Consider the following 24,413-nt stretch of genomic DNA (forward strand, 5'->3'; position numbering starts at 1 on the left):
GTCCCCATGACCAAGCACCTCCTGGGGTCGGCCTGCTGGTAGCATCACAGGGTGGGGGTGGGGGGTGGGGGGGCGGGGGCGCCTAGGATTCAGCCTTATTATTCTAGAGTCACACATTCCCTGCAGAACCGGGAAGCTGCCCCTCCCGCGGGCCGGCGCCCTCCCCGACCCAGGCGCCCCCGCCCGCCCCCAGCAGGAGCCAGCCGCAGCCCGCAGCTTCTTTGCGGCTTATTTCCCCGCCGTTCCGGAGCCGCTCTCTCCCAGCACCACGGGCCCCCTGGTCTCGGGTCAGGCTGCCGGTCCGGGAGGGTCGGGCTCCGGGCCCGCAGGCTGCGCGGCCGCAGGGCACGAGGGCGGGGCGGGGGAGCCGGGGCGGGGCAGCCGGGGCGGGGCAGCCGGGGCGGGGGAGCCGGGGCGGGGGAGCCGGGCCGAACCGCCGCCGGAACTGCCGCCTCCTCCGCCGCCGCTCCCGGAGGACCCGCTGGGGAGGGACGCAGCCGCGGTTCCGGTTCCGGCCCCGGCCCCCGAGGAGCCGCGGGGAGAGGAGGAGCGGGCGTCCCTCCGGCCAGGTAGGGCGCCCTCCGCCCCGCGCCACCCCCCGACCCCGCAGGTGGCCGTGGTCGCGTGCAGGGACCCCGGCCCGGCCGCCGCTCCTGTGCTGCTCAGGCCGCTCCCCGCTCCCCACCCTGCGCCCAGCGTGGGGTGCACCTGCACACCTGGGGGCCGGGGCGGGCATGACGGAGGGGGGGGCAGCCGGGTGTGGGGTGCACCTGCACACCTGGGGGCCGGGGCGGGCATGACGGGAGGGCCAGCCCGGTGGGGGGGTGCACCTGTACACCTGGGGGTCGGGGCGGGCGGGGCAGAGGAGGGCCAGCCAGGTGTGCGGCTGTACCTGCACACCTGGGGGCCAGGGCGGGGCAGGCATGACAGGAGGGCCAGCCGGGTGTGGGGGTGCACCTGGACAACTGGGGGCTGGGGCAGACGTGACAGGGGAGGGCCGGCCGGGTGTGGGGGTGCACCTGCACACCTGGGGGCCAGGGCCGGGATGGGCATGACAGGGGAGGGCCAGCCGGGTGGGGGGGTGCACCTGCACACCTGGGGGGCTGGCCCCCGTGTGTGGTCCAGGGGCTCTGGTTCTGGGCAGTGACCGCGGGGGGCCAGGTGATTGGAAGGCCCTGGGAGCAGCCCCCTTCTGGGAGGCCGGGGAGACTGTGATCCAGACCGAAGACTTTGCTGGGAAGAGAAGGGGTGAGGAGTTAGAGCCCTCATGTGGGGAGATGTTGTGCCAGGGGCCCAGGTGGGAGCATGGTGGGGGGGGTGGCGGGAGGTAACCACCCGGACAAGAGGGCCCATGCCCCGGCACCTACCCTTGTCGAGCCCGACTCAGTCGTTGGAGTGGACGCCAGACTTGGGATTGCAAGCCTTATCCCTCCAGATGGCTTTTTTTTTTTTTTGATAATTTTTCTTCTTTTTTTTTCTTTTTATTTTTTATTGGAGTTCGATTTGCCAACATATAGCATAACACCCAGTGTTCATCCCGCCAAGTGCCCCCCTCAGTGCCCGTTACCTAGTCACCCTATCCCCTGCCCACCTCCCCTTCCACCACCCCTTGTTCTTTTCCCAGAGTTAGGTGTCTCTCGTGGTTTGTTATGGCATTTTTGAGACGACTTTTGACTTCCTAATACGGATATGGGTTTAAGCATGTGTCTTTCCCTTTCAGTGTTTTGATTTGAATGTAGTGTTCATGAATGCAGCGTGAATGTTTTAAGTCTGTCACTTAAAAACATAACCTTGAAAACAGCCCCCGAAACCCGCAGGCGTGGTGTTGAAATGAATGCCTTCCGCCGCCAGGAGAATGCGGTCCACTCGCACCCAGACCACTGAGGCAGCACACGACAGAAAGTGCTGGGCTCCACTTTATGTTCAGGCTCTGGGGGGTGTGGGGCAGGCTGGCGTCGGCCCATCAGGTGCCATTTTATTCATTTCGAAACCAGCCACCTTCGTTTGAATGCAAGTATCACTTATGAAGTGATCTTTGTCGCGGGCCTCCCTGGCGAGCACCAGGCTAACGGTGCTGCAGCCGTTGGTCCCCCTTGCATGCTGACGGTCCCTGCACTGGCTGTGCCACAGTCTTGTTATTACATGGGGACATGAAGGCTTCCACACGTGAAGAAACCAGGAGGGACGGGGCAGACGCCCAGGTGTGTGTTGAGGGAAACCACAGGTGCAGCGCTGCGTGTTGGGCAAGGCTTCCGAGAGGCCCACGTGTGCTGGTGGTCTGCCCTGGAGTCTCACAGTTAAGGTAACAATGGTCTCTGCCACGTCTCTGGCCGGACACCTGCAGCTGGGGCAATCTGAGAGTGTCCCCGGGGGGAGGAGGGGACGCTCTGCTTCCCAAAATGCGGGTTTCTGTGCTGTTGGCTGAGGTTCTGTTGCACTGCTGCACAGTGACGCTGCTTCTCCCGGGCTGGCCCATGTGCGGAGACCAGTTTTGTGAAGTTGGGCCATTGAGACAGAAAGCCCCATGGCCTCACTGCATGTCCTTGGTGGCCGTGTCGCTCCAGGCTGTGCTGCTGGGGGAGATGGGGAGCCAGCCCTGTGACCAAATAAGGCCCCGTGGTCGGAAGGTGGGGTCTCTTCCTGGGCATTCTGGACCTGGGGGTACCTCACAACTAAAATAACTTAATTTGGGTAAATATCACCACAGTCCCCTCCAGAGAGGTTACGCTGCTTATTCTCCCGCAGAACGTGTGGGAGCATGGGGCCATCTCTTCAGAGCAGCTTGTGAATCTCTCAGGTATGCGACCCCCAAATCACTTGCTCATTAACAGAACAAAGCTAAAGTCCTCAAGGTCAGGGGATTTGGGCCCTGCCTTGAGCAAGCCAAAACATCAATCTGTTCAGGGTAGACTGTGGTCTCCCAGCCAAGCACCTCCTGGCGAGCACCACCTGGCGAGCACCACCTGGTGAGCACTTCCAGGTGAGCACCTATGGGGGAGCATTGAGAGGGCCTCTTCTGGGCATCTATTCCTGGAACTACCCCCTGTGAGTTCAGGTGCTGGCACTGGCGGCCCTTCCTTCCCCAATTGGCTTTCTCTGCGGGTGCGCAGTGTCCAGGCAGCAGGGCTGATGTCACTGTCGACACAAACTGTTTAGGAACCAGTAGTTCTAATGAATAGAAGAATGCCATTCACTGCTGGCTGTTTGCTCCTATCGCTTGGGAAATCAGAGCTATAGATAGTTACAAACACCCTGTAGATCCACCATCCAGAAAATTTTGTTTTTTGTCTTTTGTGTGTAGAAGAAAATACTAATGCTGAAGCAGAAGCATCTCCAGTTTTAAAAAATAAATGACACCAGAACCAGCTCACTGAGTGGCTCGCGTTCAAAGCATAACCCCCCGTTCTGGCAATTCTTATTGCCGTGGAGCTTGTTTGTTTTGTTAGGTAATTATAAAGTGTTGTGTGTAATCTGTTTTTAAATTAAGAACAGAGAACAAAACTGTTTGGTGCACATAACAAACAATAACACATTAGTTTCCCCCTGTAGCAAGTTACTGAGAGAGAGAGAAGTGTGGATCTGTCAGGGAGCGAGCCTGCTGATGGGAAAGGGGCCTCGCCATGTGTCCCTGGGGTGGGGGGTGGAGGGCAGGGAGACGGAGCAGGAGGGAGGCATCGGGGGCACCTAGGGCCCCTGCCAGGGTCCTTCCTCAGCGTCTTTGTTCTGCTGGGCCTGCAGGAGGGGCACAAGATGTACGGCTTCTGTTTGACAGTGTTGTGGGCCACCAGGCATCCCACTAGCCCGTAGCACTCAGAGGTGCCCTCTGGCCCAGGAATGCCCTCTGCCCACGGGAATGGAGGGTGTGTGGTCCTGAGCTGATGTGTGCTTCGCTGCGGGAGGGATGGTGCAGGTTGGGCTCTGTCCCTGACCTGGAAGCTAAGCACCTATGAATTTTTTGTGCATGACATGGGGTCAAAGGTGATCTCCTTGTTTGCTAAGAGGGTGGTAGAAGGTGAGGTCATGAGGCCCAGACTCGTAGTTTGAGAGGTGCCTTCTCACTGTCAGTGTCGAGTGGTACTCATGAGACATGCCTGAGGAGCAAGTGTGTCCACTCATGTGCTTCAGGTCATGGGGCCCAGAAAGGGGCAAGGCACTTGCCCAGGGAGAGAGGCACGGTAACCCCTGAAGGAGCTGTGCAGGTGGGGATTTCAAGCCAGGGTGAATGGCTGTGGCTGACCTCCCAGGCTACCCTGGCTCTGGATACACAGGAGGCAGAGTCCAGGGTAGCTGGCAGGCTCCTGACCTCTGGAATGGGGCTGAACTTCGGTTATAAACTGCCATCCTTGCAGAAGCCATGTGGACAGTGTACACCCATTCGTGTCATGTCCCTGTGAGGCCATGTCCCAGAGTAGGACATGGGCACAGAGCCAAAATGGCCCTCAAAGGCCAGAGCTTCAGACAGACCGCAGGAAGCTGCCTGGCTCTCCCTTCTCTCGGCGCTCAGGACATTCCAGTAGGTGGCTGGCTAGCCACAGCCTCTCCCAGCAGGCTCTCCCATCTCTCTGGCCACACTGGGCTGTTATTTTATCGTCATGTTAGCAGGGGGAGAGGGAGGAATCATGTCTTAGCCTAAACCCAAGCTGACACTCTTGGGACACATATGTTCACTTTATTTGAGACTCTGCAGGCCACCTCGTTGCCAAATGCCCTCCCTGTGGGAAGCATGCAGAGCAGGAGCGAGCCGCGAATCTGAGCTCTGTGTGCCAGAGGCTCCAGGCTTTGCCCGCTGGTGGACAGAGAATGGGTGCTTGGCGGCCCTCGGGACTTACTCCTCTTTGCACGTGATTTCCCAGCTCAGATTTTATTCAGAATTTACTTTAAGGGCATTGAATTTGCTTTTCCTTGGTTTTACCAAATTTAGTTGTTTTAGAGTCTCATATATTTTGCAAATTCTTTAATGAGAGTAAATAAAGCCCTGGAACATTGGACAGTAAACCCTGAAGGTGCCGCATTGTGTGTCGCGTCTCCTGTTTCAGGACGGCACCTGGTGGATGAAGCCAGGCAGACCCCATCTGGCCAGGTGTCCCACACACTGCTCTGTGGTGGAACAGGTCTGGAGGCAGTAACCTGCACTGCTCCTCTCTCTTCGGCCCCGCCCCAGGTACCCAAGTGGATGTCTATAGGTGTGACGCTGGGCCACCTGGCCATGTCCTTCTGGCGCCTGCGCTGTGCTGTGGCCTCCCGCTGGCCGACTCCCTTGAGACGCAGAGGAAGCAGCCCCCTGCACACAGCCCCAGCCGCCTGTCCTGACAAGAGCGCCCCTGTGTTTACCCGCGCCCTGGCCTTTGGAGACAGGATTGCTCTCGTTGACCAGTATGGCCACCACACATACAAGGACCTTTACTACCACAGCCTCCGCCTGTCCCAGGAGGTGTGCAGGCTCCGCGAGTGCACTGGCGGGGACCTCCAGGAGGAGAGGGTCTCCTTCCTGTGCTCCAATGACGTCTCCTATGTGGTTGCACAGTGGGCCTCATGGATGAGCGGAGGCATTGCTGTCCCCCTCTACAAGAAGCACCCCCCGGCCGAGCTGGAGTATTTCATCCGGGACTCCCGGAGCTCCGTGGTCCTTGCGGGCCAGGAGTACATGGAGCTCCTGCGCCCAGTGGTCAAGAAGCTGGGGGTCCCACTGCTGCCTCTCTCGTCCACGGTTTATGGTGCGGCAGCCGAGGAGCCTGGGGAGGGGAAGGTTTGGGAGCGGAACTGGAGGGACCGTGGTGCCATGATCATCTACACCAGTGGGACCACGGGGAAGCCCAAGGGAGTCCTGAGCACTCACCACAACATCAGGGCCATGGTGAGTGCTCGCACACCTCATGCTGGGGCCTCCGGGGTGGTGATCTGCTTGCCTTTCCTTTCCTCTGTGGTGCCATAGCTGCCACTGTTCTGCCAACCCTCCCTGACGTGTGCGGCCAGAAGTGACCGCAGCCCTGGGACCCATGGGCCCACCAAGGCATCCTCAGGGATACGTAGCAAGTGGATGGCACTGTGGCCGGTGGCACTGTGGCGGTGTAGTGAGGGTTCCAGAGACAGCACCGAAATAGGCCTGACCTGGGAAGCCCCCGCACAGGACTCAAGGATCCTGTTCCGTGGCCTCAGTGTCTCAGCCAAGCTCCCCAGCTGCTTTATTCACCTATAACTTATATCCTTCCTCCTTCCAAAAAATATGAGTACGTGCGAGCAAGGCTCTTGTATGCTTGGAGCAGTAAAATAGAGTCTCAGAACCACAAAGATCAGGTATGAGGTCAATGCCCTTGGGTCTCAGGCTAGTTCGGTCCCCTCCATTGGGGTAAACTGAGTCCAGGCTGCAGGCAAGGCACCATTGATAGGTCTGCTCTGTCAGGAGACAGAGAAGACACACTTGTCCAGAGAGACCATCTGCTGACTGGTCTCTGCAAGGGGGTAAGTATGTCATATATGTTTGCCACAGCAGTCACTGAGGCATGCGGGGCGCCATCCTCACTGGTACTTTGCAGAAGATTCCACTGGTCACATTTCACGCTGCTCCTCAGTAACAGCTAAGCATGTGGTAGAAACCCAACTCTGGGTTCGGTGACCATTCAGTTGGGATGAGGGAGGCACCAGAACCAGACAGGTGATGCAGGGTGGGCGATTGGGTTCAAGCGTGAACTCTGCTAAGGCTCAGGATCCCACAGGCGGGCTGGAGCACCTCTGACTGCCTGGCGGTAAAGCCAGCAAGATACGTGAAGGACTTGGGACGCCCCCCTCCCATCTAAGCCCTGACCGTGTCCTGCAGTGTTCTTGGACGTGGGAGTCTGAAAGTAACCCAACACACCCATGGTCACATGACCACTGTCATCCTCAGATGCTGAGAAGGGCAGGACACCAGAATGTGAGCCTCCCCACTCCTCTTCCTCACTGGCCGGCTGGCTTCCTTCCTTCCCTCCTGTCTGAGGTTGTGCTGTCATCCCACAGGTGACAGGGCTGGTCCACAAGTGGGCGTGGAGTAAACACGATGTGATCCTGCACGTCCTCCCGCTGCACCATGTACACGGCGTTGTAAACAAGCTGCTCTGTCCCCTCTGGGTGGGGGCCACCTGTGTGATGCTCCCTGAGTTCAATGCTCAGCTGGTAAGTTGGACTAGATGCCCCACTCTGCAGTATAGACTTTGCCAGCTGTGCCAGTCCCCTGTTGCTGCTGGAACAAATTATCCCAAACTAGAAGAGCTTAAAACAACACACATTGATCCTCTCAGTTCTAAAGTCAATTCCATGGTCTTGTGGCATGAAAGTTGGGGTATGGGCAGGGCTGCTTGCGCCTGGAGAGGCCTTTCCTTGCTGCCTCCAGCCTCTGACACCACTGCGCCCTTTTGTGGTAGCTGCCTTCCCCCTGCTCTGCCTGCCTCCTGTAGACCTTGTGATCACATCAGACCCACCTGCATGTCCAGGGGACCCTCCTTTCTCAGAAGCCTTACCTTAAACCATGTCTGGAGAGTCCCTTTTGCCACATGAGGTGACATGTCCATGTGGACTAGATGGGACGTTGGGTCTATTGCTCAGCCAAGCACACCAGCTTTCCTTTGTCCTGGAGCAGGAGGTCCAGCCGAGGGCTCTCTTGCTCTCCTGGTATGCCCCCCAGCACGTTTTCTCCCCCCTCCCCCCAGCCGGGCTAAGCAGCATGCAGTGATGAGGGTGCCACTGTGCAGGGAGGAGAGACCTGGGTCAGATGCCGACCTGCCACTGGATACTCTGTGAGCCTATGTCACCTCTGTCATGGTCAAGGCTGGGCTCTGCACAGAGTGCCCTTGCTGAGGTCTGCACACATGTGTCCTGGGAGGAGCCACTCTGCAGGGAGGCCGTGAAGCACAGTGCTTTGAAAGAAACCTGAGATTTTTGTTGATTTTCACTATAACTTACATGGTGAATAGAACTTTTATTCACAGGTGAAAGGTTGAAAAGGAGGATGTGGAAAAAAACCTTTGTGTTCAGGTCTCCATACTAGTTCTCAAATCACAAAATGGCCAGATTGCCAAAGCAGAGAGTACAGGAAACCACAGGGCCGGGCCCCTAGCGTGCACAGGCTGCATGAGTTGGTGGCTGTGCAGGGGCCATCCAGCAGGGTGGACCATCCCCACAGAGTGGACTGTCCCCAGCAGGGTAGACCACCCCCAGCAGGCAGGGACCGAGCACACACTGCAGCCGGCGCTCACCTAGCACTCCAGCTATTTGAAGGCTCTCTGCCCCTTGGAGGGTCTGTCTGATTCTCTGCCCAGCAGCTCGGAGCTTGCATTTTGGTCACTTGTTACTTTCCTCACAAAGGGACCCTGGGAAGCCAGAGTCCCTGGTCTCCAGCATTCAGCAGCATCCACCTTCCTGTCTCCTGGAACAGGGCAGGGATCAGGGGCTTAAGCCTCGTCACTTCCTGCAGAGCTCTGGGCTTGTACGTACATGTTTGTCTGTGAGCGTCTGTCCTTTATTTATATTTTGCATCCGTTAGCAAGATGTATTCTAAGGTATCAGAAAAGCCTCAGATTATTTTTGGGGCCTGGAAATGCCAGACATTTTGTCTGTAGAAATTAACAGTGGTTACTGCTTTGCTTTACAGGATTTCGGCTCAGGATGGTTTTCATAGGTGCTGCACTTTCAGACACTGGGCTTAGTCTAGGCCTCTGTTAAGGAACCCATCTAGAGCTGTGGCCAGGCTTCTGTAATGGTATTAGACGGCCTGGGGTCCTGGGCTCTACAGGTCACCCCACTGAGCCCAGTGTGGCTCTCCATGCCCTGTGATGTGGTCTGGTGAGACGGCAGTGATGTGAAGACAGGCAGGAAGGTGGGTGGGTCAACAGCCTGCTCTCACCACCCGAGGGACAAAGTATGGCTGTTGATTAGGCTGAGTCTCTCCTGCATCTGTATGGATTCCTGGCGCTGACTCCCCAGGGGCACCGCACGTCATAGAGGGGGCGATTTCCACCAAAGGCACTAAATCAGGGTAGGGCCGTGGGACCAGCGGGGGACCTGCCTGCTGGGCAGAGGTTGTGCCAGACAGATGAGGTAGGACGATGCCCCAAGAACCCCAGTCATGTGAGGTCAGGACTCTGAGCACTGAGACCACAGCTTCCAGGGGCTCAGCCATGCAGGCTGCCAGGTCACCCCCTGCCCAGGATACCGTTTCCCTTGGTTAAACATGCTGCCCTGGGAGACCAGTGGCCCCAGAACAGGTTCATTCTGGGATCTGGAAAACGAGCATCTTGGTGAGAGGTGGAGGGTGGGTGGTACTTCCGGGCAGTGTGTGTGTCAGGGTGCCTACAGTCATGTGGGCCTCAAATGGGGGGTCTCAGGGGCAGGGTGTGCACGGGAACCGCAGGACCTGACAGCAGCTGTTTTCCTGCCTCTGCTCTCTGGTTGTGGGGTGTCCTCACTGCCCACTTTTGGCCAGAGTAGCTTCACAAGAACCTCCTTCTGTGTTGTTAAGGATTACAAAAAAGAATGAGTAGTGGTTTGATCCTTGGGGTCATTGTTTTAGGCTGATTCAGCCTTGCCTGGAGTGCCCAACCTGCCTTGCAGCCCTCCAGGGCCAGGACCTAACCCCAGCTTTCCAGTCCTGGCCACACAGCAGGCCATGTGGGGAAAGGGTGAGTGACCCTCACACTGCCGCAGCCAGGGGGTCTGGGGCCCCAACTCGTTAAATTTTAAAGCTCCCAAGGGTTCCTGGGTGCAGCCTGATTTGGGAACTGCTGTCTGATTTGTGCTGTGACATCTCATGGCAGAGCAGGGCCCAGTGGTCTATCTGCCTCAGAAATGCTTTTGCGAATAAAAGGGAGGGCTGGGGAGGCTTGTTTTCTGCAAGGAATCCCCCAAATGTGCAGTTTTTAGTTTATGGATGCGTTGGGACAGCATGGAGGAGACACTGCTGCTGTAAATGTCATGCTTCAGGACAGCAGCTACTGCCTCTGCTGACTTGGGTAAATTCCGAGACAGGCGTCCTCAGGAGGCAGCATCTGGTAGATGTGTGCTGGGGTCACATGCCAGCATGGAGGTCTGTAGGACTGGTCAGCACCCTTCATTTGGCTGACCATGTGCTCCATCCTTCCTTTAACCTCATGTGGGAAGCCTGGGGACCATGTGTACGGCCAGTAGAGAAGGCCTGGCCAGGACCACAGGACCCCAGAATGGATGGACAGCTCATGAGCCCTGCCCTCCCTCCTCTCATGCCAGGGCAACAGGTGAGGGATGAACCCCCTCACGGTGCCTCCCTGGGAAGTGGTACAGTGGAAGTCTGTCCCGTCATGTGCCCTCTGGTCCACGTATTGCTGGTAACAGGCAGGCCCTGGGTGGGCAGGGTAAGATCTGGCCAAGTTGAGGGTGTTGTCAGGACTCATCAGGCTGGGAGGTGACAGGGTCTGCAACAGGTCAGCCATGCATTTAAATGCTATGTGGCATCAGGCAGTTCCTCCTCAGCCAGATCAGGACATCCACACTCATTTTGGCTGGAGTCCTCCCAAAGCCGCACCTTCCCCAGTGACAGGTGGCCATGAGGGTGCTGCCCAGGACAGCACTGATTTGAAAGACCCACGCTTCTGCTCCACATGGAATTTCCAACAAGTCTGCATTCCAGAGCTTGGAAGGGACCTTAGATGTAGTCGGATCAGTGCCATGGTGGGGGGCAGAGATGGAATTGCAGGCCCAGGTCATGGTCATGGCCACACCAGGGCTCTGAGGACCCTGTTAGGCAGCTGTCCCATCCGCATGGATTTCCTGTCCTTGCTGGGCTTGCTGCTTGGTACGTACCCCCTGGTTTTGAGCTATTAGGTCTGTCCCCTCTCTACTCAGCTGGAGGAGGTGTGGATTGCAGGAAGCTTGCCATGTTTTATCTTCACTTCTCGTTTCTCTGCTCAGTAATAAAGTGGGGTCATGTCCACCTAAGTGAACTTCCTCAGTCATGCCAAATGTTTGGTTGAACATCTATTCTTAGTATTTTCTGACTAATAAGTATTCAGTTCATTGCCTGTAAAGAATTGTACATTATCAGTTTTAGAGGCCTTTAGAGAGATAATTTAATCTAAACCCTTTCATCATAATCTTAAAACTTGTTAAAGTAAGTAATGTTTCAGACATCTACAAGAGAGAGGAATGGCCATGTGCCTTTGCCCAGCCTCAGCTGCTCCTGACTCAGGGTCATTCTTGTTTGAGCTGGAAACACCTTCTCCCGTGTCAAAGTTAGTTTGAAAGGAATGCCAGCTATCAGATGATTTCTGCATCTCTAAAAGCTAAGGATGCTTCTTTTTCTTAGAGTTGTGACAGCACTGTCATCACAGGGAGTAAAGAACGAGAGTCTCTGCTGTCATGTGTCACCAGCAGTACCCTCACTGCCAGGACCACCTCAGTCTACATTGTGTTGGGATTAGATCTAAATGATGCCTGCCTCGTGCAGACACCACCTGTGGCTTCCCCTGCAGGTTCCTCTCTGTTTTCCTGGCATGTTTAGTTTGTTTAAGAAATCAGGCTGTGGGGGATCCCTAGGTGGCTCAGCGGTTTCGCACCTGCCTTTGGCCCAGGGCGCGATCCTGGAGTCCCAGGATCAAGTCCCGCGTTGGGCTCCTGGCATGGAGCCTGCTTCTCCCTCTGCCTCTCTCTCTCTCTCTCTCGCTCTCTGTGTCTACCATAAATAAATAAGAATAAATCTTAAAAAAAAAAAAAAAGAAATCAGGCTGTGGGTCCTGTAGACTTGGCAAAGTCTGTTTTATGCAGATTGCATCCCGATAGCGTCATTAAACGTGTTTCCCTGTCCCCTGTATTTCCTGAGAATTGGTGATGAGATTCTGGGTTTCTCTGTTGCTGTGGTGATGGTGGGGAGACTTCAGGATGGTGAATGTCTGCCTGCAGGGGCATGTTGTCATGGCTGCATTTACTTCATTGATAACAGTTTACGTACATTCAATTGTATGTACGTTAGGTGTGCAGCATCTGCCTTTATGTCTGTGACACACCTGTGCAGCCATCCACACCCGAATGAAGACAGTGGACATTCTCTTCACCCCAGAAGGTCTCCTCCTGCCTCAGTGCCCCTCCCAAACCCACCAGAGCTAATGCTGGCCCAACTCCTGTACTGTGGACGCCTTCCACATGCTCTTTGGGCATGAGCTTTACAGGGCATGCTCCTTTGTGCTCTTTAGCTCATCGCACGGTACTGAGATGCATTCTCACACTGCATCACTTGTCACTTTGTCTTTTGTGTTGCTATGTTGTGTCCTCTTGCTTGTCCATGCTGCCCCTGAAGGACGTTGGGTTGTTTTCAGTCTGAGGGACATTATGAATAAAGCTGCAATGGACATTCTCATAAGGATCTTTTTGTGGACACCTCTCTTGGGTCTCTGCTGGACGCCCACCAGGCCGGACACATCTTTAATTTTGGTGAAACTGTGGAAGAGTTCTCCAGGACAGCTGTATGTTTAATCCCCCACCAGCAAGGGGTGAGAGTGGCTCCATGTTCTCACCAACACTTGACATTGATAGTCATGTGACTTCCAGCCATTTCAGTGGGTGTTGAGTATGTGTGCATTTCCGCTTCCTTTTGTTGAGATGTGGTGCACACACCGTGCGATCTCAATATACATAGTTCACTATGTTGTGGTAAATGTGTGTGGGCCCTCTGGGCTCAGGATCTAAAATGTTCCCATCCTGCCGGGAGGTCTGTTGTACCTCCTTCCAGCCACCTCATTGCATTTTATTACCATGACACCACTAATCTGTTCCTGAACCTTACACGTGCTGGACTCACAGTGACCACAGTCCTGTATCTCATTGCTGTCACCATGACATCTTTGAGATTTATCCACATCCACCTGACAACAGTTAATGCCTCCTCATCAGCAGGGGTCCCACTGCTGCTCATCCATTTTCCTGTTGGTAGACATTGGGTGGTGTCCATTTTGGCTTTATGAGTAAAACAGCCGGGAACATTCCATTGAAGTTTTTCTGCAGATGTATATTTTCATTTCTTTGGGGTAAATACACAGGGGTAGAATTACTGGGTTGTGGAGTCATGTAGTTTGACTTTATGAGAAACTGCCAAAATGTGGTTTCTGTTTTCTGCTTCTGTCAGCAGTGACAAGGGAGGCAGAGCTCCACCCCTGCCAGGCTTTTTGCATTTTGTCCACCCTCCTGCATGTGCCCTGCTACCTCATTTTTGTTATAAAATTTGCATTTCTTTTGAGTACTTTCTCATGTGCTTGTTGGTCATTCAAAAATCTTTTCAAATTGAGCTGTCTTTTTGTTATTGGTCTGTAGGTGTTCTTTATATATTCTGGATAAAAGGCCTTTGTCAGAATAACCTATTGTGAATCTTCTCCAGTCTGGTTTTGGTTTCACAAACCAATGTCTTTTTTAAGTGTCTTGTGATACAGAGAATTTTTACTTTTGTAACTCTGATTTGGAAATGGTCATGGTGTGGATATCATTGACTTATTCACAGTTTTTGGAGAAAGCATTAACATTGCACAATTGATTGCTAGCTGTTGGTTTTATAGTTGCTGTATATGAGCTCGAAGATGGGCTAGCTCCTCCTTGTCTGCTGAGAGCTCTTATCTTAGAGGGGTAGAGTATTACAGATGGCCTTATCTACTGTGATGATCACATGGCATCTGCCCCTGTATTTACTTATTATCTATTTCCCCCTTTAGTCTGCTAATGCAGTTACTTACACTGATTAAACTCTGTCGTGTTTCTAGCTTCCTAACCTTGCAGCCCTGCAAGCAGACTTCCTAAGAGTGGGATGAATTGTCCTTTTATGTGTTGCTAGATCTGATTTGCTGATATATTTTTTTAATTTTTTATTTATTTATGATAGTCACACAGAGAGAGAGAGGGAGGCAGAGACATAGGCAGAGGGAGAAGCAGGCTCCATGCACCGGGAGCCTGACGTGGGACTCGATCCGGGTCTCCAGGATCGCGCCCTGGGCCAAAGGCAGGTGCTAAACCGCTGCGCCACCCAGGGTTCCCTGATTTGCTGATATTTTGCTTAAGCTTTTGCATCTATGTTTAGAAGGAATACGGGTCTGTAGCCATCTCATGACCTCCTTGCTGGGCTTCTGTGTTGAGGCAGTGCTTCCCTTTTTAAGGCTTTTCCTCCCTGGGCAGGTTGGTATAAGGCTGACACTGGTCTTCCCTTGAGTGTTTACTGAGGTCACCCTGGAAGCCATGTGGGCCAGACCTCTCCAGAAGGGCTTTTAATTAAGGGTTCAGTTTCTTTAACATATGTAAGACTTCTAATATTTCCTATTTTGTTTCTTATGTCAGTTTTAGTAAGTTTTTGTTTTTAAAGGAATTTTTCCATTTCATCAAAACTGTGAAATTCATGGTAGTTCAAGTTTCTCTCCTGTGTCCCTGGGATCTGTGGCGATGCCTCCTTTAGCTCTGATACAGGTGGTTTATGTTTTCCTCCCATTACTGTGCTCACTCTTGTGTCACAGTTTTTCTCTAATGCACCCGTGATTTCTGTGCCTTTGACCTCTTGTTCTTTATTCCTTCCTGACTTCGTCTTCATGACACATCATCATTGTTACCTTAAGTCGTCAGGAGTCTATAACTTCTATGGTGATTACCAGGCCTTTCCTTTTGTGGCCCTCCCCCATGCTCTTTCAGGTTCATGAGTCTCCAAGCTTGTTTCCCTGAAGTGTTCATGTTGTGTCTTTCTCACAGCTCTGCCGAGATGTAATTCTCATACTGTGAAAGTCACTATTGTACATGATTAAGTGATTTTTCGTAAACCTAGAGTTGCCCAGCCATTGTCTCACTCCCTACTCCCATGCAGCCCTGTCTGCCTCTGCCTCTGCATGTTTCCTTTCTGGGACACTGCATGACACTGAGTCCTATGGCTTGCAGAGTCTTATGTGTGCTTCCTTCTTTGTGCAGAACACCTCTGAGTCTCACTCATGTTGTAGCATGTGGGCCAGTGTTTGCTCTTTTTGTTTCTGAAGAGCACCCCATTGTGTCGCTTCACATGCTCTCTTTGCCTGTGAACCATCCAATGGGCTTTGGGTTGCTTCCAGTTTTTGTCCATTAGGAATAATGCTGCCGTGAACATTTGCACCCAAATCCCTGTGTGGTCATGTTTTCACGTACCTTATAGAGATATGCAGGAATAGATTGTCGGATTGTAGGGCAAGTTTATGTTTTGTATTTCAGGAAACTGCCCAACTATTTCCCACATTGGCTCTTGATTACATTCTCACTAGCAGTGTGCAAGGACCCTAGTCTCACCACATCAGTGCCAGCCCTTCTTGTTGTTTAAGTTATTGTTAGAGTTATTCTAGTACATATAAAGTGAGATCTACTATGGTTTCAATTTGCATTTCCTTTTCATTTTTAAGATCATTTGAGAGAGAGAATATGAGCAAGGAGGGACAGAGGGAGAGAGAATCTGCAACAGACTCCACACTGAGTGCAGAGCCCAATATGGGGCTCAATCCCACAACCCTGAGATCATGACCTGAGCTGAAATCAAGACTCAGACACTTAACCAACTGAGCTGTGCCCCCTCAATTTGCATTTCCTTAATGACTAATGATGTTGAGCATTTTTTTCATGGTCTTGTTTGCATCCTTATATCTTCCTGGGTGAACTGTTTAGACCTTTTGCCCATTTTTATACTCGTTATTTGTCTTATTGACTAGTAAGTATTTGTATATTCTGGATATGTCTTTTGTCAGATGGTTTGCAAATATTTTCTCCCAGTCTGGCTTGTCTCTTCTTTTTTTTTTTTTTTTTTTTTTTTTTTAGATTTTATTTATTTTTTCATGAGAAGCACAGAGAGAGGCAGAGACATAGGCAGAGGTAGAAGCAGGTTCCCTATGGAAAGCCCAGTGTGGGTCTCCATCCCAGGACCCTGGGATCATGACCTGAGTTGAAGGTAGACGCTCAACCACTGAGCCACCCAGGTGCCCTATCTCTTCATTTTCTTAATGGTATCTTCTGAAACACGTTTTTAGTTTGATGAAGTCCATTGTATCAATTAATTTCCTAGATCATGCTTTTGGTGTCATATCTGAGAAATCTTTGCTCAAACAAGATCATGAAGATTTTTTCCTAGAAGTTTTATAGTTTAGCTTATGCATTTAGGTCTCTGATTCAGTTTGGACTAATTTTTGTATGTGACAAAGGTCTAAAATTCATCTTTTTGTACGTGGTGTTCAGTTGATCTAACACTGTTAAAAAAAATTATTCTTTACCCATTTGAAATGAGGCCTCCTTTGTCAAAAACCAGTTGGGGGACACCTGGGTGGCTCAATGGTTGAGCGTCTGCCTTTGGCTCAGGGCATGATCCTGGAATCCCAGGATCGAGTCCCACATCGGGCTGCCTGCATGGAGCCTGCTTCTCCCTCTGCCTGTGTCTTTGCCTTTCTCTCTGTATCTCTCGCGAATAAATAAATAATCTTTAAAAAAAAAAAAAAAACACCAGTTGGCCATGGGGCACCTGGGTGGTATGGTCTGTTGAGCATCTGACTCTTGGTTTCAGCTCAGGTCATGATCTGAGGGTTGTGAGATCGAGCCTGTGTCAGACTCTGTGCTCAGGGGGGAGTTTGCTTCTCCCTCTCCCTCCTCCTCTGCCCCTCCCCTGCACTTGCTTGCGCATGCAGGTGTGCTCTCTCTCTCTCTCTCTCAAATGAATAAATCAATAAATCAGTAAGTTTTTATTTTTATTTTTTTAAAGGAAACCAGGCTTTTTTTTTAAAGATTTTATTTATTTATTCATGAGAGACAGAGAGAGAGAGAGAGAGAGAGAGAGGCAGAGAAACAGGCAGAGGGAGAAGCAGGCTCCATGCAGGGAGCCCGATGTGGGACCCCATCCCGGGTCTCCAGGATCACACCCTGGGCTGCAGGCGGCGCTAAACCGCTGCGCCACCAGGGCTGCCCAATCAGTAAGTTTTTAAAACAAACAATTGGCCACACATGTATTGGTTTATTTGTGGGCTCTGGTTGGTCATTCATCTGGAGGTCTGATCTTCCACCAGCACCACGCTGCACTGGTCACTCTTGCATTAGAACAAGTTTAAGAGTCGAGAGGAATGAGCCCTCCACACTTATTCTCTCCTTTTTCATGCTTGTTTTGGCTCTTTTGAGTCTCTACCCTTCCATGAGAGTGGTAGAGTCAGCTTGTCGGTTGTTGGAACCAGAGTTTGTTGGCGTTTGGGGGGAGCACGTTGATACTGTGGCTTGGGTGGGGAGACTTGCCATCTCATCCATGTTGAGGCTGCCTGCCCACGGACATGGGGAGTCTCTGCCAAGCCCCCAGGTGTGCTGTGCTGGCGTGTCTTTCCCACTACCCTGTCTCCTGTCTGTCCTGCCTCGCTTTGGTGCAGATCTTTTCCATGAGCCCATGTCTTGCAGCTTCTATCCTTTCTTCCGCATAGTCTCATCCATGTCTGAGTCTGTCCAGTGAATTTGTGGCTTCAGATGACTTGTCTCCGAGTTTAATAATTGTTCTGTTTTATGTTTCTACTTCTCCAATGAAATCCTTGATTTTCCCTCCTTTTTTTCATCTTTCCTTCTAAGTTTCATAGGCCTGTAATTATCTTGAATTCCTTGTCTGGGGATGCCTGGATGGCTCAGCAGTTAGGTGTCTGCCTTTGGCTTGGGCCATGATCCTGGGGTCCCGGGATCGAGTCCCACATTGGGCTCCCTGCATGGAGCCTGCTTCTTCCTCTGCCCGTCTCTCTCTCTCTCTCTCTCTCTCTCTCTCTCTCTGTGTGTGTGTGTGTGTGTCTGTGTGTGTCTCATGAATAAATAAATAAAATCTTAAAAAAAAAAAAAGAATTCCTTGTCTGATAATTCCAGCATCTTCTGAGGGTCTGCTTCTGTTGACTTTTTTCCCTAATTATGGCTCACATATTCCTGTTTCTCTACATGCTTTGCAATATAAGGGGCACTAATCATTGTCTTTAAAAGAATGATAGTATTTCCCCTCAGAGACACACCTGCCCTCCACACAGCCTGTCCATGTAGGGGTCAGAGTGTGTGGGATTGGCCCCTCGAATGTCACGGGGCAAGGTCTATATGTGTTTGGGGTCCTGTGAGCCTCCTGTGCTCATCCTGGCCAGAGGCTTACACGGCAACACTGGGGTGAAGAGAGCCACAGAATGAGGGGGCTGTGTCAGCTTTTCTTGAACACTGGGGGTCACACCCAAGCTCTTTAACCAGTGAGGCACATAGAACATCTTTATATTAAAACAGGAAGCAGGGTGCCTGGGTGGCTCAGTCGTGAAGCATCTATCTGCCTTCAGCTCCAGTCATGATCCTGGGGTCCTGGGATCAAGTCTTGCATCGGGCTCCTGCTCAGTGGGGGAGTCTGCTTCTACATCTCCTGCTGCTCCCTCTGCCTGTGCTTGCTTACTCTCTCTGTCAAATAAATAAAATCGAAAGAAAGAAAGAAAAAAGAAAGAAAGAAAGAAAGAAAGAAAGAAAGAAAGAAAGAAAGAAAGAAAGAAAGAAAAAGAAAGAGAGAGAGAAAGAAGGAAGGAAGGAAGGAAGGAAGGAAGGAAGGAAGGAAGGAAGGAAGGAAGGAAGGAGAAAGAAAAGAAAGCATCTGTTACCAAAGGAAATATAAAATTCATGTGACTTTTTCTAATATAACCAGACAGTCATATGTTCACCATCTTTGAGCAGCTGCTGGTGCCGGGCCTTATGCTGACCCAAGGCTCACAGGTGCCCCTTGGAAGAGCATGAGGTGCCCCATCTCTCCTGACAAGATCCAACGCCAGGGCTGTGCCTCTGCTCTTGTCACGGTTACCCTGTGGCCTGACACCAGTATCTCCTGGCAAAGGGGACTTCCACAGCAATAGCCAGAGGCTGCATCAGCCAAGTGAGAGGCCTTGTATTGGGAGCCATTTATGGATCTTTAAAGAGAAGGAAGGGGGTGTCTCCATTAAGATGTGCTGGAGCTGGATGAGCCTGCCTGCGTCAGAGTGTGTGCATGTTTTCTCACGTTTTGCTCTTTCCTTTTTTTTTTTTTTTTCCTTTCTAGGTTTGGGAAAAGCTCTTAGGCTGTGAAACTCCACGGATTAACGTATTTATGGCAGTGCCTACAATCTATGCCAAGCTGATGGATTATTATGACAGACATTTCACCCAGCCTCACGTTCAGGATTTTGTCCGTGCAGTTTGTGAAGAGAGGATTAGGTAAATGGAAATAGTCCATTCTCTGGCCCAGAAAGCCTTAAAGATCAACTAACATCACATATGTTTAGTAAAACAGTCCTAAGTTTTAGAAAGCAGTATATTCCACTCCCTTTAAAGTGTACAGCGAGCTGTTTTCTGCATGTCTGTCCGTATTCCATCTCTCTCTCTCTCTCTCTCTCTCTCTCTCTCCCTCCCTCCCTCCCTCTCTCTCTCTGAGTCTGTCCAGATGCACCTGTCTCTCTGTGTCCTTCTGTCCTATGGTCCAGTCTGAAGGACAAGGGCCCACTCTCACCCATTCTGACCTGTCTGACCTCGCTTCATCTCCCTCCACCTCAGTCTCTGGCCCTTGAGCCACCCCCTGTGGAGCACCCCCACCCTGTCCTGTGCCTCCCAGATTTGTTCACAAGCACCCTTCCTGATAGAGGCGCTGGATCTTGCGGGTCCTTCAGTGGCGTGAGGCTTGTTCTGCTTTACCTTATGAACCTGCAGACCTAGTATGCTTCTCCCCGATTTTCACCCAAGCTTGAGTCACTTAAGAGTGCCCATCCGAGCTGGCATGGTGAGTTTTCATGGGACCAGAGAGACGTGAGAGACGTGACATGCTGTCTGAGGCGAGCATAGCCTTTTACCAGCTCAGAGCGAGCTGCCTGGCCAGCGTGAACTGGAAATTCTGAATATGGTGGGGTGTGTGTGGTGCTGGAGTGATGTGAGCAGGAGCTCTCATACGCTGCATGGTGTGTGTCACGCCCGCGAGCTCATCCACTGCAGCATCACTCAGCTGTGGGCTCTCTCCTTTCATCTGCCCCTCCTGCTCCTCAGGCCTGGAAGCAGTTTATACACAAACCAAATTCTTATTATTGCTGTGATTTAGGATTGTTTATAGATAGTGTATAGTCATGTGCAAAGAATGCCTCCAAAGACCTGAAAACTTTTTTTTTTTACCTTGATTACCTGTTCCTTTTGAAGACCTGTTTATACTGTAAGATGCGCCCAACAAATTCTTTTTTAAAGAACAGAGGTGGGCAGCCCCAGTGGCGCAGCGGTTTAGCGCCGCCTGCAGCCCAGGGCGTGATCCTGGAGACCCTGGATCGAGTCCCACGTCAGGCTCTCTGTATGATGCCTGCTTCTCCCTTTGCCTGTGTCTCTGCCTCTCTCTCTCTCTGTGTGTGTGACTATCATAAATAAATAAAAATTAAAAAAAAATTTTTAAAAATTTTTTAAAAATAATAAAAGAACAGAGGTAAAATTTGGCCCCTGATACCTTGTTTGTCATGAACTTGAGGATACTGGAGTTGAATGAGGAGCGCTGTGCACAACAGGTTTTTGTTGTCCTGGCAAGGGCCACCCCCAGGAAGCTAAGGCTGCCTCTGTTGTGCTGGCAGGTTGATGGTTTCAGGCTCAGCTGCCCTGCCTCTGCCTGTGCTAGAGAAGTGGCAAAGCATCACAGGCCACACTTTGCTGGAACGGTACGGGATGACGGAGATCGGCATGGCGCTGTCCAACCCTCTGACCACAGTGCGCGTGCCAGGTATGAGCAGCACCTGCCTGCTGTGTCCTCCCCTCTGCCCCGAGCTCCTAGGTGGGCCAGTCCTACTGGGCCAGAGAACTACCTTGGGGTACTAGCCAGGTGGCTGTGGCCTATCCCCCTGTGGGCACTCACATTTCTCCCAAGTGGCCAGTCGGGGACAGGAGAGAAGGGTGTTCCTTATACAGTGTCCTTCCCTGGTGACCATTGGGAAGAATGGGAATGACCAGGACCCATGTGCTCAGCAGAGTGCCTCCTGGGGTGGGCCCTGCTTCCGTGTAGACCAGGGGGCCATCGGCCAGAGCCTCCCGCCCATCCAGGCCCGTAGGGACAGCAGGTGAGGGAGCTCTCCATCTATCTGGATGATGTGGGCTGCCAACAGGGCTTCCTGCCCTGGCCCTACCATACAGCCTTCTGTAAGATGTTCCACTCTGACTTTAACTCAGATTTTCACATCCTGGGTCCTCAGCAGGGAATCTGCCAGCAGAGCACAGGCCTAAGGTGTGAATGTGTGGTGTGCTGTTCTCAGTGCTCTCCCAGTCTTCATGAGGCACCTCCTCCAGGGTGTCCAAAACAAGAGAGATCCCAATTGGAGGCAAGAGCAAAACAACTCTGTGATTCTGTCCATGCGTCCATTTATCTTGCACACACAGTAAAATTCCCCTTCCTGTGTGCAGTCCTATGAGGTTTGCAAAACACATAGCCAACCACACTCTTGGGACATGGAGTGTCTGGCAGCTCAGTCCTTCCCCTGGCATACTCAGCACCTCCCCAGGCCAGGCAAGCAGGTACCTGTTTCTCTTCTAGCACCTTTTCTGGAATGTCAGTCAATGGGAACAAGGCCTAATGGGTCGCTTAGTGGGACATGTCTGAGATTCATCCATGTGGATGCGAGTTCCTTTCCCTTGCTGAGTGGGATTCCACAGTGTGGACAGGCCACTGTTCTTGGCCTGCTCCTCTGCCGAAGGACACTGGATCGTGTCTGGTTTGGGATGCTTGCCAGTAGAGCTGCTGTAAAGGTCTGAGTGCAGGTTCTCTGTGAACATGTGCCTCTATTTCTCATGAGTCGGTACCCAGGGTGGAGTTGGTGGTCAGAAGGTAAATGAGCACCTGTCTTCCTAAGAAGCTGCCACAGTGTGTCCATAGCAGCCCCTGATGCAGGGGTGATCTTGCCCAGGTGGTAGACGAGGACACTGAGGCAGGTACCCAAGCTGCCCGGGGCCACACAGCTGGTGTGTTACCGGGTGGACATACATACTATTACACTGGGACACCCGCTTTGCCAAGAGCACAGCAGCATGGCACAGTTTCAGGGAAGAGAGAGGGCACAGAGATGCATGGGGACCCTTCTGGGCCCTAATTATTATAGAAGCAAACATAAGGCTGAGAGCCAAGACTAGGAGCCAGGACAAGATGGAGGGCACAGGGAGCTGGGTGCTCACCCCAGGTGGTGGAGGCGGAATCCCCAGGTGAGGCAAGCAGCCACCCTGGACAGAGGTCACGCAGGGTCTCCGGCTAGCCTGGCCTTCTCCAACCCTGTCTGAGGAAGGCAGAACCTAGGCTCTAGACCTCAAGGCTTATTGGGCAGAAAGTTCTTGAATCTTGGGTGATGGCTGCAGCTCTTGCCCAGCCCTTGGGGCCATCGTGAGGAACAGGGCACAGCCACCGTCTCTCTCCCTACCTCGGGATCAAATACCCATGACCTTTTCTGTAACGCAGGCCACTGGCAGTTAAGTACAAGACTGGTTCTTTGGCTTGGAAAAAAAAGTAGAGTCATTTCTGGAGAAACCGAGTTGAGGGGTTTCCTTGGCCCCTTCAGGTCTTGTCCGTGTGCTTCGATGCCCAGGCTGGGCTTCCATTGCACTTGGGACACGGCCGACCAGCCTCAGGCCCGTGTCACACCTGCTTGCAGCCCCTTCCTTCCCACTGCCTGCATGGCCTCTGAGCGTTGCTCTCAGGGTCGCTGCAGTGACGACCAGGATTTGTTTTTAAAGGTTCTCAGAACCTGACAGGGGCACATGGGCCAGGCCAGCCTTGAAAGAGAGACCTGCCATACAAGGAGGGTCGTTTGCTGCCGGTCGATCTTCTGATTATTCCTTCTCTGTGTCCCTGGTGGTTACTGTGAAGGGAGATGAATAATTCATGGCCTGGCGCTGCCGGGCCTAATCACGCTGTAATTGGAGGTGGAGATCAGAGGCGCTAATGGCTCCTGCCGCGGGTTCCATGGAGCGCTGACAGGAGCGCCAGGACCTTATCAGCCTGTTTCCGTTCTCTGGGGACCAGCTGCAGAGCTGCCTCCTTCCCTAGTTGCTGGACAGAGCCACAGGCCAATCACAGATATCTGGGACAAGCCGACAACTGTCTTAGTTAGATGCAGAAGAACAACATGCACTCCTGACTGTGGCCAGCACTGACCCTGTGTGGACACTAGGAGAGAGGCTGTCCCTGTGGGTGCGGGGGAGGGGGCACTGCTGATGGACCTTGGTCTTCCCGGCCAGCTAGGGCAGGGTAGACGTGGGCTCCATGGCTGCCCCACGCAGACTGCAGCATCTTCTTTGCTTGGACCTCACCCTCCAGTACCTCCAGCCATGAAACTAGAGTCATTGTCTCTCTGCCTGGAGATTTCAGTCACACTGTTGTGTATGATGCTGTAATTAAGATTCTGTTAGCACTTCCATTACAGATCTTAGTTCACTCGACATGGAGAAAAGACCAGAGAGGGGCAGGAGGAGCCTGAGAAGAGGGTTTTTCCTTTGTGAAAAATATTCCAAGGAGAAACCAGTGGATTGAAAGAAGGAGAGAACGATGGGTGGAGAGGCTGGTGTTTTTGAGTTGAGGAGGATGGTTAGAGGACCTCCTTCTTAAGAGAAATCTGTATTTGGTCTTTGCCACTCTTGGAATTGCTTGGGTGCTGGAGCCGCCAAGGGGTCTTAGTGATTCTCAGAAACCCCGTCCCCAACAGTGGAGTCTGTGCTGAGATGACTGGGAAAGCCGCTGAAGGTGGGGTAGACCCTCTGGGCAGGGAAGAGGGTGTCCTGAGTTGGTACCCAGTGGCTTCCTCAGTTGTGGACCACCAGAGAAACCAGAGGAGGTGCTGGAGGGAGTGCCCTGGAGGTCATGGGAGCTCAGGGATCCCCTTCCTGGGCATGTCTTCCATCTGCTTTTCCTAAGTCCCATCCTTCATGGTGGTGGTAAATCTAGTGCTGCATTCTGTGAGTGGCTCTAGCAAATTATTGAGCCTAAGGAGAGGGGGTCGTGGGAACCTGTGATATGTAGCCGGGCCAGACAGTTGTGGGTCATCTGGGACACAGCACTATAACTAGCTCTGAGGCAGCACAATGTTTGGGTTGAGCCCTTGACCTCCTCCAACAGCTGCTGCAAGTCGTCAGACACAGCAGGGGCCATACACCTCCCCTGCCCTGAGGCCAGCTGCCCTGTCAACACACCTCCTCTGTGGTCCCAGGGAAAGAAGGAAAGGGGAGGAAGAGCCAGTTTTTGTTTCTGAGTGAGGCTATGGGTCCTGCTTAAGATCCTGTAGTGAAGTTGATGATGTCATCATTCTTCCTGACGGCTGGCTGAGTATTCATGAGACCATTACCTCTGGCAGGTATCTGAAGAAGTATCTGACCTGCCTTAGGAGGTGGTAGATCAGCAAATGACCATACTCAGCCTCAGCATGGAGGCTGCTGACTTGGGG

General features: G+C 52.4%; 1 protein-coding gene across 4 annotated transcripts in view; it reads left to right on the forward strand.

Annotated features, from left to right (window-relative positions):
* The first annotated feature begins 464 nt into the window (after positions 1-464).
* Positions 465-24,413, forward strand: part of ACSF3 (acyl-CoA synthetase family member 3) — a 50,316-nt gene continuing 26,367 nt past the window's right edge. The window contains exons 1-7 of one of the 4 annotated variants that reach the window (XM_055305839.1): positions 496-569; positions 2,131-2,302; positions 2,746-2,797; positions 5,162-5,854; positions 6,994-7,149; positions 19,037-19,191; positions 20,574-20,719. In XM_055305839.1, the coding sequence (XP_055161814.1) occupies positions 5,174-5,854; positions 6,994-7,149; positions 19,037-19,191; positions 20,574-20,719 (1,138 nt within the window). In that variant the 5' untranslated portion in view covers positions 496-569; positions 2,131-2,302; positions 2,746-2,797; positions 5,162-5,173. Of the gene's footprint in view, positions 570-2,130; positions 2,303-2,745; positions 2,798-2,904; positions 2,981-3,301; positions 3,447-5,161; positions 5,855-6,993; positions 7,150-19,036; positions 19,192-20,573; positions 20,720-24,413 lie in introns of those variants that run through there. The other 3 variants (XM_055305836.1, XM_055305838.1, XM_055305837.1) reach the window with 3 other exon arrangements.

Source organism: Nyctereutes procyonoides, unplaced genomic scaffold (genome assembly GCF_905146905.1).
Source record: "Nyctereutes procyonoides isolate TBG_1078 unplaced genomic scaffold, NYPRO_anot_genome, whole genome shotgun sequence".
NCBI lineage: Eukaryota > Metazoa > Chordata > Mammalia > Carnivora > Canidae > Nyctereutes > Nyctereutes procyonoides.